General features: G+C 41.5%; 1 protein-coding gene across 1 annotated transcript; it reads right to left on the reverse strand.

The window, feature by feature from the left end:
• Positions 1-337: 337 nt before the first annotated feature.
• On the reverse strand, positions 338-1,916 carry LOC124690244. Its single transcript, XM_047223655.1, has 5 exons — positions 1,794-1,916; positions 1,232-1,405; positions 1,082-1,135; positions 881-1,009; positions 338-691 (listed from the first exon to the last, which is right to left on the reverse strand). The coding sequence occupies exons 1-5, from the start codon at positions 1,908-1,910 to the stop codon at positions 338-340; spliced, it is 828 nt and encodes a 275-aa protein (XP_047079611.1). The 5' UTR covers positions 1,911-1,916.
• Positions 1,917-12,808: the final 10,892 nt, after the last annotated feature.

A 12,808-nucleotide genomic window follows, 5' to 3' on the forward strand; every position in this document is an offset into this window, starting at 1 on the left:
CCAAGCGATTAAACCGTCCCAGCGATTAAAGCTTCTGATTCGACCTATTCGACACGGTCGCACCCCGAGTACAGATTAAACGGGGGATTAAACGTCTAATCGGCCGATTTTTTTGAACATTATCACATAGAAGAGTGCTCAAATATATTAATTTGGAACAGGGAGTGCCATATAACTTTTATTATTCTTAGCACTGCTACATGATATATATTCTGAAACTGAACACTATTACTCCCTCCGGACGGAAAAGATCGACGCGGAGCTACACATAGCTAGCGTATAAAAAGGCACACTCCGGCGTCGATTAAAACCGACCGGAGGTAGTAGCTCACAGCGATTAAACAGTGCAGCCACCCGGACCGCCATAGTAGAACTTGCCGTCCACAATAGGCGTGACGGGATAACAACTTTTCTTATCGGTACGACTAACTAAATCTCCGGTGATTGGTGACACAGTGCCATCCTGGAGAACGTACTGAAGGCCGCTGAATGACGCGGCCTGTCCTGGCTGAGAGCTTCCGCTGCCCATTGGAGGCGTCTTTGCTGTTTTTTCATTACTCACGTAGCCACCAAAAGAAAAATCAGCAGTAGAATTTGCCAGACCAGTAAATAACCACTTGGGGAAATGCCCAACTGCAGTAGCAGAGCCATTGGATCCGCAGTACACCCACCAATCTCCAGTATCTTTATTCTGCCATGACCACCAAAGTTGATTGTATTATATATCAATTACTTTATATAGAATTTTTAATCATGTACATAACCCATCTAGTGAAATAAATATACACACACATAAACTGTTGACTTCTATATCTCTCTCTATATATATATTTTTAGATAAATGGGGGCTCCCAGCCTCTCTCTCTCTATATATATATACCTGAAAAACTTTGATTGTGATGCTCTTGCTTGGTGTGATAATGTCACCAGCAGAGATAGATGCGGCTGCCTCCGGTTGGAAACCAATGCATACCGTGTTGTAACAACCAGTCTTCTGGAATCCGTCCTTCTGGGCATGTTTTAGATTGCATGTTAATTAACTGATTGAGGTGCGCAATCATGCGTCGTCGGTTATACATACCGTCCAATAGACAAACAAGTGCGTGTTCGAGTCGCCGTAGAGCCGCGGTTTCACCTGCATTTGGGAAGCACGGACACAAAATAAGCCAAATATGCGGCAACACAATGATTCAAGAAGGGGTGGAGAATTCGGGAACAAGAGATCGCTTACATGCCACCCGACGAGAATGAAGTTCCCTGAGGTTGGCGCACCATCGCCAGGATTACCGACCCAGATCGCAGCCCCGCTGTCTTGATCCTGGGTTATAGAAAAGCCGTAGACGTCCATTGTTGCAATCACCCCGTAATGATTACTACCCCTGGTGTATGAATTATATAGGGCATACTGCGCAACAAACAGAAAACAGTTAAAAGGCATGCCATCATATATCTCTTTCTTCAGTCGAGAGAACAATCCTACTGCTCCTACATAATTAAACGGGGATAATAAAACCAGATTAACCAAAAGAACACAACAAACTGTTATTCGTGTATGCCCTACAGAACTCGATCAGAAATTTTGTATGCAGGGTAAACGACTTTTTTCTATATCAACGGGAAGATCATATGCTAAAATTTAAATCCTCCAAAAAATCATATATATATATATACTTGGTCCTTCCATACGAATTACACAGGATTTCAGCCACCTCTAGGAAACATTATTATAGATATAATATAAAGCAATATTAAGGTTATCATCAAAAGGTCCAAAAGTTGGCGAGTAAACTCACGCAGCTGACTTCCTCATCTGGAGCGAGCAAGCTCACGGCTGTTGTGTTCTGCTGACGGCCGTTTGCTCCCCGACAACAGAACAACACAAGAAGAAGAAGAGAAATCACCGGAGCCATATTCGTACTCCTCCCCGACGGGTGATTTGGTAGACGTTCAGAGCTTGCGCTTAAATAGGCTTGATGTACATGATTATGGTAAGAAAAGAGGCAGCATTATGACGGCAATCAAAGATATCTGGGCCAATTTATGTCCCAGATCGGAATTTATTGTAAAATACTGTAGAAGTATTGACGGCAATCAAAGATATCTTGCTCTTTTATTTTTGGCCACGGATAACTATTGTTTTCTCAAACTCCTCCGTTGGCGTAAGACTGCTCATAGTGGGAGTAACATAGGTAGTAACATCACACATCTCAAGACATTTTGGTGACATGGCATGCGAATAAATGAAGAAAGAGAGTGAGGTGGTAACTAGCTATGTTACCATAACATCACACACCCCAAGGCAAAATGAGTCTACAACATAATAAATGACACATTGCATGACACCACATATAAGTTACTACCCACTATGAATGTAGTAACCTAGACTAGTAACATGACATATGTTACTAGTCTAAGTTACTCCCCACTATGAGCAGCCTTTACTACTTTCCACATTGTTCCTCTCATCTGCAATTATGCCAATGTCATCCACATCTTCACAGTAACCTTTTTTTTCACCTTGCTTACAGTATAGAACTTACTTATATGATCCAGACTAATTGTTGCATGATAACTACACGGGAACATGGGTTAAGTCGAGACTCTAGAGGATACACATGTTCTTTGCCAGTTAGTTGATGCCTTCTCTAGAAATTGAGGATATAATGCCCTCCTTAGATACAGATGATCACATGCTTCAGCAAGCCAGTGTACTACTAGATCGGCTGGTTTTATAATATGATCTCAGTTGGCTTTAGAATATATAATTTAGTAATTTAGTCTGTACAAACTTGAGGAAACTCTTAACTTGATGCAAGAGTTGAATTTCTTGTGAACATCGTTGTTAGTGGTATATTTATGCTGGCCTTTGGCATTCTACACTGTTTTCCTAGAGTTGAATTGTGTGGAAGAGTACAAGATGCTAGACTTTTAAAGGATAGACCGTTCTAAATTTTTTCCTTTGTGACATCACATGTATTAAGGCATGCTAATTCCAGTTATTCAGATTTTTATAAAATGTGTCTACTGTCCAAATTTTCCTACCATTTCTATCACTCATCCCTCAGAGAAGGACGGGCGCAGCAATGCGCGCAATTTATGGTCTAGTTAGTTGGTATAAGCAATCTTACATGGTAGAATTCTATTTTTTTTTCAATCAGTGTTAGTGGCCTTGTATATATGAAAATATAATTTTTAATAGTGGCTTAAAGAGAATATAAGTATAAACCTTCATAGATGGGTCTCGCTTTGCTCATTATAAGTTAGCGTTTATATAAATTTGGATGACAACAAAATACAAATATGTACAATGTTAGATGAATACCAATAGATTTACAATGACAACATAATAAAAAGAAATATTTTCATATATTCACTATAGTAGTCGTTGAATTGTTTTCTATATAGTTGGTCGGATTTAGAAATAATTGACTTTTTTGGCTGAATTTCTACGCTGCATGTTCATTCACAGCTCTAGAATGGTATACTTCCGGGGTGGCTACATCAATAAATTTTTAGATGCATCATAGATAACTTCTATTTAGAGATTAATTCGATGAAGAAAATTGACTACTATTAAAATTTTCCATTTTCAAGAGTGGCCTTTGACCCTCTATTTTCAATAAGGTTTATTAGATATATGCCACATTCATGGCTATTCGAAAACTGCCACTCTAATTCTCAAACTTCGAAATATGTCACTCCAATCCTTCTGTTTGTTGAAAAATGTCACTCTAGTGATTTGGCCTCGTTTTTTGTCAGAAATTGTGTACTATATTTTCGATTGGACAAATTTGCCCCTGGTCCTACACGTGACTAAACCAACACAGCAGTCGAGCTCATCATCTGCACTCTCACTCCCGTTCCTCTCTTTTGCTCCACGGGAACCCTAGGCAGGGCGCCACCGCTACATCACCCTCTCCTCGGGTGCGGCGCGCCTCACAACTCCCATGCGCCAACGACGCACATGCCACAGCCGCCGCCCCTCCTCTCCCCATCCCCCACATAGCACACCTCTGCCCCTCCATCTCAGTGCCTGCTCCATGGTGGCGACGATAATGGATTTGAAGGAGTCTTGAGCAACGCATCCCCAAGGCCTGAGCCGCTTCATAGAACAACAATGTCATCCTCGCCACCGCAATCGAAGTAAGAGTTCGCAGATCTTTCTCAAGTTGTATCTACTCATGGACTGTGTGTTTAGTTCTTAGTTCTTCTCTAATTGATTTGAGTACCCATTGGATTATGGTAGGTGCGGTGGGACTGGGAGCAATTCTTTTGATTTAAAATTTGTTGTGGGGGCATTTTTCTGCACAAGTGTTGATGGTAGGAAGAGCTATGTGATGGGAATGAATATGGTATGGACCGGTAGACATAGATAAGTTTAGCATTGGTGCTCTAACACATCAGCTATATAATTAAACATTGGCAACAATCAATTGGTGTATTATGAAAAAGTCTTGGGCCAAGAAGTCCAACTATTATATGACCAGTAGCCCTCTTTGTTGTTTGAGATGTATGCAGCTGAGCTGAATGTGCCACTTACTATGATATTGATTGATGTAACTGGATCTATTGCATCCAATTGTGCTGAAAATCGTGTAGAGTTTGTTCCTATTAGTGTTGTGTCTGGTGGTGACCGAGTGGTTATTGGCACTAAAAGCATTCCAGATACGAAAACTCAGCCTGCACACCAGCCTACAACTAACCAAACACAACAGCCTGAAAATCCTTTTAATCCATGCATTAACGTTCATTTGTTCAATGAGGGGCGCCAGGATCGAGAGATTTATTGATGATTATTATAGTGTGGCAAGTTTAGGGCTGCTTATGCTGGGGCTGATAAGACACAATGGGAGCTAGTCGATCTTGACTTCCCAGTTAACCCACCTATACAAGAGAAAAGACCAGCAGGGAGACCTAGGGTTCAAAGAATTAGAGCTTTCCTTGAAGACCCAGGCAGGCAAGTGGTGAAATGCAAAAAAATGTGGTCGTAAGGACCACTTTCAGAAAACTTGCAAATTTCTTCCGGAAATTATTGTTGAAACACCAATAGAGGAGCACACACATGAAGCTTCTTTGAAGCTACTCGCTGAAGCAGCACAAGAGCACACTCCAACTAAAAGGTACAATTCTACTTGCCTAACTTTGTTTATGTCTACTGGGTTAATGTTTCTAAACCTTTTCACATTTGAGATGCTAATGCAGCCGAGGAGATAAATATAGAATATGATGAACCTATAGCAAGTTATAAAAGGTATCATACTAATATTCATTCTTTTATATGAACACAATGTTCTTAGTTCTCACACATGCTCTAAAAATATTTGCAGACAGAAGATGCCAGCGAAGAAGAAGACGCCGGTGAAGAAGAAGGCACCGACCAAGAAGAAGAAGATGCTGGTTAACAAGAAGACGTCGGTCAAGAAGTCAGCTGAAGAAAAGGGAAACAACAAGCAAACTCATGGTGCTTGAAAAAACCTGTAGGGAAGAACGAGAAGCAGGTTCTTACACCGTCTACTAGTGATGTTGTACTCAATCCAACTTTACGAACCAAGAAAGACCATTTTGTTTCATCTACTATTATGCAGAATATTGTCACTTGTAATCTGCTGCAAATTAGTTGTATTTGCACCAAGGTCATGCCAAATTCTCTCACTTAATTCAGTTTGTAAATATAGTACTAATAAGCTTGAATTTACTTGGTATATAATTCAACAGTACATTCACTCCTTTGTTGTCATTTTTTTTTTGCTGAACTGCTGCGGGAAGGAAGGTTGTCAAAGCTCAGACCTATGGCGACAAACAGGGGAAAGACAAGCGGCGATGGGCTTGGATGTAGATGGGATAAGGATGTGGGCCTAGGGGTAGTTTCGTCTGGGAGAAAATACAGTGCCCGTTTTTCTACCAAAAACGAGACCAAATCACTAGAGCGACATTTTTTAAACGTATAGAAGAATTGGAGTGGCATTTTTCAAATAGACATGAATTGGAGTAGCATATATCTAATTAACCCTTTTCAATAAGTATGTTGTGTTGGTTTTCGTCCTAAATGTTTTATTTGGTACAAACTAGACCCTAAACTTTGCCATCCCGTTCACATGTCTTGTTCTTCTGATTTTCTTTCGTAGATGAAAACCAAGGTTGAAGAAAGAACAAAAATCAGACCAGAACAAGACTAGTCCTAGACAAGAACCTTGAATCCCACTCACGCGTGAGCAAGAAAAAGAGGATGGTAACTAACCTGCCATGCAGCTTCGTCTTTCTGCCGCTCAGCGATTCTCACGTAAAGGGCAGCAGCAGCCCTAGTAGGGTCATCATTATCCTCTGCATATCGCTCGGCCGGACGCGCCCACTGGGCGCATGTGAGGGCAGAAAGGGAGTGAGAGGTTGAACTGCTTTGTTCATCACAATTGCAGACCGACAGGCGAACATCATCTCCATTTTCAACCACAAAGGTAGTTGAAAGATTGTTGTGCATTTCGTTACATCTAGCTTGATCTAGTGGTGAACATCGCAGTGGATAATTGGGATGTCAGACGAGCGACGAATGCTGATGTCAAGTAGATAGATAAATTGTGGCGACCTACTCAAGCCAGAAGATTAGGGATTTATTTTGGCTGAAACAGGCTCGGTACAATTTATTTTGGCGAAAGGTTGGGTATGTTCACCATGGTTTTCATACTGGTTGGTTATGTTTCGTATTTTTTTAAAAAAATATCGGCAGAACCAGACATTTGAACAAGTTGGTAAAGTTTAGGATCTCTTTTAGACCAAATGAAACATTTGGAATCAAAAGTAAATTTGTGTAAAAGTTGAAGAACGAAAAATAGACTTTTTTCATAAACTAAGTATATAAATGTGCTAATGGCCGGTAGTAATTGCTTGATTAGCCCATTATTGATTAGATAGTCTATCGCACACGGATGCCAGAAGCCCAAACACCAAGCAGCCCATGCACATGAGTTTAGGCCATTGTGGATGGTCCTGAGTCCTGATCGGGAATGCCTTCTTCCCTTCTGTAAAAAAAAGTGAATGCCTTCTTCCCACGATCAATGGATCGAGATGCGTGCTTGCCAGCCGTCTCTGTCTTCTCGTCTCGCTGCTTAGGGCCGTAGAGCGCTTGCCACTGCTGCCGCTCGCTGTGCAGTTCCACCGCTCGCCGACATCTCCAGTGCAGCGCTATACCGAGTCACCGATTACCCTTCTCAATTCCAATCGAAGTGTCGATCCATTTTTGTCGCCCGACTTCACCAATATAGGGCATGTGCAGGTGCGTAGTAAGAATTGCCAAATGCTCGGATCTCCGATGGCTTCGTCAATCGTCGGTGACTAGGAATCGATGGTTGGAAGGAATGAGCATGACCTGGATTCCATTCTTTCTAGGTATGCACTCCGGCAGCATTGATCATTACTCCTTAGGCTAGCCATAGTGCTAGTATCATAGCTAGTATCATACAAATTGGTCCCACAAAAATAATAATGTGGCAGCTAATTGAGGAGGAGAAAGGAGATTAGAATAACATAGGTGAATACTGTATCATAGCGCATATCACGAGAAAATTTAATGCCAAACAAATCTTGTACATAATTTTTTATTGAGATTTTAAAAAACAATAAATATATCATAGCTATGATACTACGCACTATAGAGATAATATCATACACAAATATCATATGCATGATACTACTACATGATACTTACCACTATGACCAGCCTTAAGCAATAGTAGTAATCAATTAATCCCATTTGATTTTGTATGTGCACGCATTCGTAGCTCCCAATATGACTGCTGGCCCAACAATGATGATTTAACAACCACTATATTAGTCAGCAATGATTGATGCATTAGTATATCTTAAACTTTTCACAGAAAATATTTTGTGGCAAATAATTTCATGCCATATATCCGAACATGGTGCTTATATGAATTTGTTCACCACAGGTAGCTATGCTATACACCCTTGAAATTATTTTCGAAAAAATTAAAAGCCATATATGGATATAAAATTCTAAGATAGTTTTTGGAGGCGATTTTTTTTGGCACCATTATTGTGCCACCCCCTCTATACCTAAATCCTGGCTCCGTCCTTGAGGATGGATATTATATAGGAGTAGAAATTTTCATTCACAAGTGTAGGATGATGAAAGTACTTTGATAGTTTGATCGTACCGGGTCCTTTCGAGGTTCCGAGGGCCACAAACAATTTTATGAAGCAGTATACGTACTAACCCACTTACTCCTTTGGAGTAATCAAAAACTGACAATGGATCCTTACGCCTGCACGCATTGCGATCGTCAGTTTTAATCCAACTTGGTTAAGCCACAGCACCATCGGAATGACATACTAATGCACAGCTTGTAAATTCATGGTGGATGGATCACAGCTTCCCTTAACATAAACTAAACCTTTCTATCATCGGGCCCAAGTGATGACTAGGATTGCCACAATCGAGCTAGCTTCGCCATGACGCGAGCCATTTGCCGGTTGTCTTCTCCCGAGCACACTTCTTTTTATCAATTTGGGATCAGTTCTTGACTTTTTGGGGCTCTTGTGGTTCTTTATCTAAGACAAAGCAAGTAAATCCTCCTGTTTATACACGTCGTTCTCCACCATGAAGGCACGATCTGCAGCTAAGCTAAGCTAAGCTATCACCTTCTTTTGGGTTTGGGTTTCGTCGGCTGGTACGGTGAACGTACGTACGGCTCCGAGGAATCGGCCGCAGACAAACTAAGTGTTGTCGCGCCACCATTGCACAGCCACCCAACTGAACCCATTTTTAAGACGTGAGAGGAGATCGTTTCTTCTTGCTGATGCCGCGTATCGCTCCAATGGACGGCCAATGGGGATTATCTATAGGTTGAAGTGGTTGGCTATTAGGTCAGTGGCAGCTGCTCCAGCTGCTCCAAGATCGTTTGTTTAGCTATAGTTGACTCGATTTGTCAGAGCGCACCTGATGCTCGTTCGACCAGGGATTGTCAACTAACAACGGTAGAACCAGCTCGCGCGACGACCAAGATGCGAAGTTGCCGTTCGAACAGACAGTATGCTAGAGATGCTTAGCTTTGCTGCGATGATGTACACTATCGATATCGAGGACACCTGTGTCCTGCACCCTGGCTAGCTGGCTTCGCGATCTGGTCATGGAGTCTTCAGTTGATGCATATAGCCTTTTTCATTTATTTCAGCGTTTTAAAAATTCAAGATTTTACAATTATGAATCAGATAAGGTTGAGACATGTATTAACCATCTAAAGATGAAAAGCAACATATAGCTATCCATTTTGCAATACTAATATGACGCCACCCAGTAGCTTGGAAAAAGAAGTTATGTGTAACCAGTGGCGGAGCCACACTATGGCTGTGTAGTCATATGACTACACAGGTTTCCACTTACATAGGCACAAATCATGCAGAAAATTACGAAAAAATCATATAAATACATGTATTTGACTACACAACTATAAACTGACTACATAGGGCTAACATCCTGGCTCCGACACTGTGTGCAACCGTTAGTAGACGGTTGCATCTAGTAACCATAAGCTCCCGCTGATCCACCGGGAAAAGGTATGTCCATTGTTGTATCGAATGCACCGCTCATCGGATAACCTGCAAGAAATTAGTTCCCTTTTATTTGTTAAAAATACAATCATTTCTACTTATCCACATGGACCAACATAAAGCTGATATACTCATCTGTATCCTAGCTTTATCATTCTTTTCTACCCCGTTAAGCCAGTTACCAAACATTATTAGTAATATTAGCAGGCGGGGGTATATTATAGGTTAAATAAATCATACGCCAAACGATTTTAGCAAAAGGACATGAAATAAATAAGTGTTGTACAGTTTCTAAAGAGTCACAAAAACAACACTTTTGACACCCATTCCAGTTACGTTTGGCTAAATTATCTTTGGTGAGCAACACTTTGTTATTAAGGAACTACATGATTTTTTTTTTAATTTTGAGAGGAATTTTCAACTTCCACAAGTATTTACGTAAAAACCTAGTATGACCATTCATTAAGTCAAGGTACATAGATTTAACCGTGAAAATTCTCGAGTCAGTAAGTTTCCAAACAAACTTATCAGGGTTACTAGACAATTGCACTGTCATTAGCCGTTGGCATAAATGAATCCATTGATTCCATTTATACTCATTAAAGGTCCTTGTAAAACTAATATTTAGCGGAGTTTGTGCCAACATATTGGCTACCAAAACATTTTTCCGCCACACTATATTATGTAAGGATGGGTATTGTTGTGCTAAGGAAGTGTCACATAGCCAAATATCCTCCCAAAAACGAACCGAAGATCCGTCCCCAATTTTAAAAGAACCCCTACGGAAAAAATCATCTTTAACATGCATGAGGCCCTTCCAAAAGGGGGAATCTTTAAGCTTAATTTCCACTTGAGCAAGTGTTTGATTCTTCAAATATTTATTATGCAACAATTGTTGCCACATTCCCTCGCTAGTGAGAATTTTAAACAACCATTTACTAAGCAAAAATTTATTTTTCACTTCTAACACCTCGATTCCTAAGCCCCCTTGGTCCTTTGGTCTACAAACCGTATTCTATTTTTTAATCTATACTTTTTCTTAGTATCATCCGTTTGCCAGAAGAAACTTGATCGGAAGAAATCCAAACGTTTTCTCACGCCAACTGGAATTTCAAGAAAGAAAATCATAAACATTGGTAAACTTGTGAACACTGAATTGATTAACACTAACCGATCACCGTAAGAGAGTAATGCTACGCCAACATCCTAGCTTAGCATCAAAGCGACTCTCTACAGGATTCCATTCAGAGTTACGCAGTTTCCTATGATGAATAGGTATTCCAAGATACCTAATAGGTAGAGATCCAGACTCGCATCCAAAAATTTATTTATATTGATGTTCCATTTCTTTTGCATTACCAAAACAAAAGATTTCACTCTCATGAAAATTAATTTTCAAACCAGGAGTTGGAGTGGTTCTTACTGAGCCCATATCCAGCGACCCGATGTAAACATACCAGAAGTATTTGTTTTTGTCCGGTCGGTTAGAATTAGGGTAAAATATTAATCTAGAGGTCTGACTCAAAATGATTGCTATGTTTGTGGCAACATATTTCTGCACGACCCCGGGTCCGCCTGCCACGGAGACACCTCGTCAATTCATTTCCTTCCCCTTCCCGTTCCAACCCTAGAGCTTGGCCGCTGTTTGTCCCGCCGCTCGCCGTTGCCGGTACATTTTTCTTCGCTCCTCACATCGTTGGAGGATATTTTTTGGTGGCGGCGTCAAGTGTCCTTGCAGACCTCACTGTAGCACCGCCGCCATCTCGCTCGGAAGCGGCCACTGGTCACGACGCCCACGACATGTTCGGCCAATTTCCTGATAAGAAATCCCAGACCATTTTTACCCATTTGCTTGAAATAGTCAGGCCATTGACCCATAATTGCTGCCCTCGTTAGATGAACATCAGGGAGTCGATCGAATTTTTCGTGAAAGACGTCCTCAACAACTCGTCGGAATACGAGCCAGATGCCTCTTTGGGGCTCATGGTTATCGTGGCCCCCCTCATCCACGATCACACTGAGATGCAGATGCCGGTGGAGAGAGGCTTGACGGCCTCGTAAGGCCAACGTGTTGCGCGATCAGTAACAACCCTACTTCCCGATGGTGGTTTTGTATTGATGTGTGTGTGAGGTGTTGGTGAGTATGAGTAGCCAGGTGTCAGCTTCTGGTGGGAAATCTCTTGGTGCTTGTTCCTCCTTTATGGGTAGAAACTAAGGAACTAAGCTATGAAAGGTGAACATGAAAAAAGTGTCTTCTCAAGTGCGAGAGATGGATGTGATCAAACTTGTTCAACTAGAGCTTGGTGGTGTTTCTTGGTTGCTTGGATTGAGTGTTCGCTTGCTCTTTTTGGCCTCTAGTAGAGGGGCATATTTATGCTACTGAGAGGTGCTCTCACTCATGTAGCACAGGAGGCCACATCTCTACCAAACCGAGACCCACGAGTCCTGGTAAAGCACCCCACAACTTGGTAGTGTGGTCGTACTCTGCAGGTCGTGGCATGCTTAGGCTCCCCCTCCCGGTATGGGGAATGCTTTCCCGTACCTAACTGCGAGTGATGTGAGGTGAAGTCCTCTCATGTCTTGTCCCAATGACGATACGATGATGCTTGCACCGCGTGGCTGCGTTCCTTTTCTCTCCCTCCTCTTTATTGCGTGCTCCAGAGAGAGAGAGAGAGGGAGAGGGAGTGGAAGAGGGGGAGAGAGGGAGAGAGGGAGAGGGAGAGAGAGAGGGAGAGGGAGAGAGAGAGAGAGAGAGAGAGAGAGCTCTTCCTTGGGCTAGCTTCCGGAGAAGCTGGCGGATGTATGCATTGGTCTGGTCTTCTGCCTAGATTTTGTGCTTCTCGAGTTACCTTAGTCAGAGCCGTCAAGTTAACTATTAGAATTTTCCATTATCAACAGTGACCTTTGACCCTCCGTTTTCAATATGACACGGCGGTTTCAGATTGCACGAATTTGAAACTATATTGGTCCGACAACTAGGAGTTTAATTACACTCTTAGCTTTGCTAGGCTAACAAAAATATACAATACTAGTTTTACAATGCCAAACGAATATTAATAGATCCAGCATAAGATCTATCTTCATAATGTATTTATTATTCACTATTACAGTCGTTGATTTTTATTTATATAGATGGTCAAATTTAGAAACAATTGACTTTTTGGTGTTTAGAAACGCAGGAGTCCACTTAGAGGATGACAATGTATGATATATTTTTAGATGTATCATAGATAACAGCCTTGTTCCA

This window comes from Lolium rigidum, chromosome 2 (genome assembly GCF_022539505.1).
Source record: "Lolium rigidum isolate FL_2022 chromosome 2, APGP_CSIRO_Lrig_0.1, whole genome shotgun sequence".
Lineage (NCBI taxonomy): Eukaryota > Viridiplantae > Streptophyta > Magnoliopsida > Poales > Poaceae > Lolium > Lolium rigidum.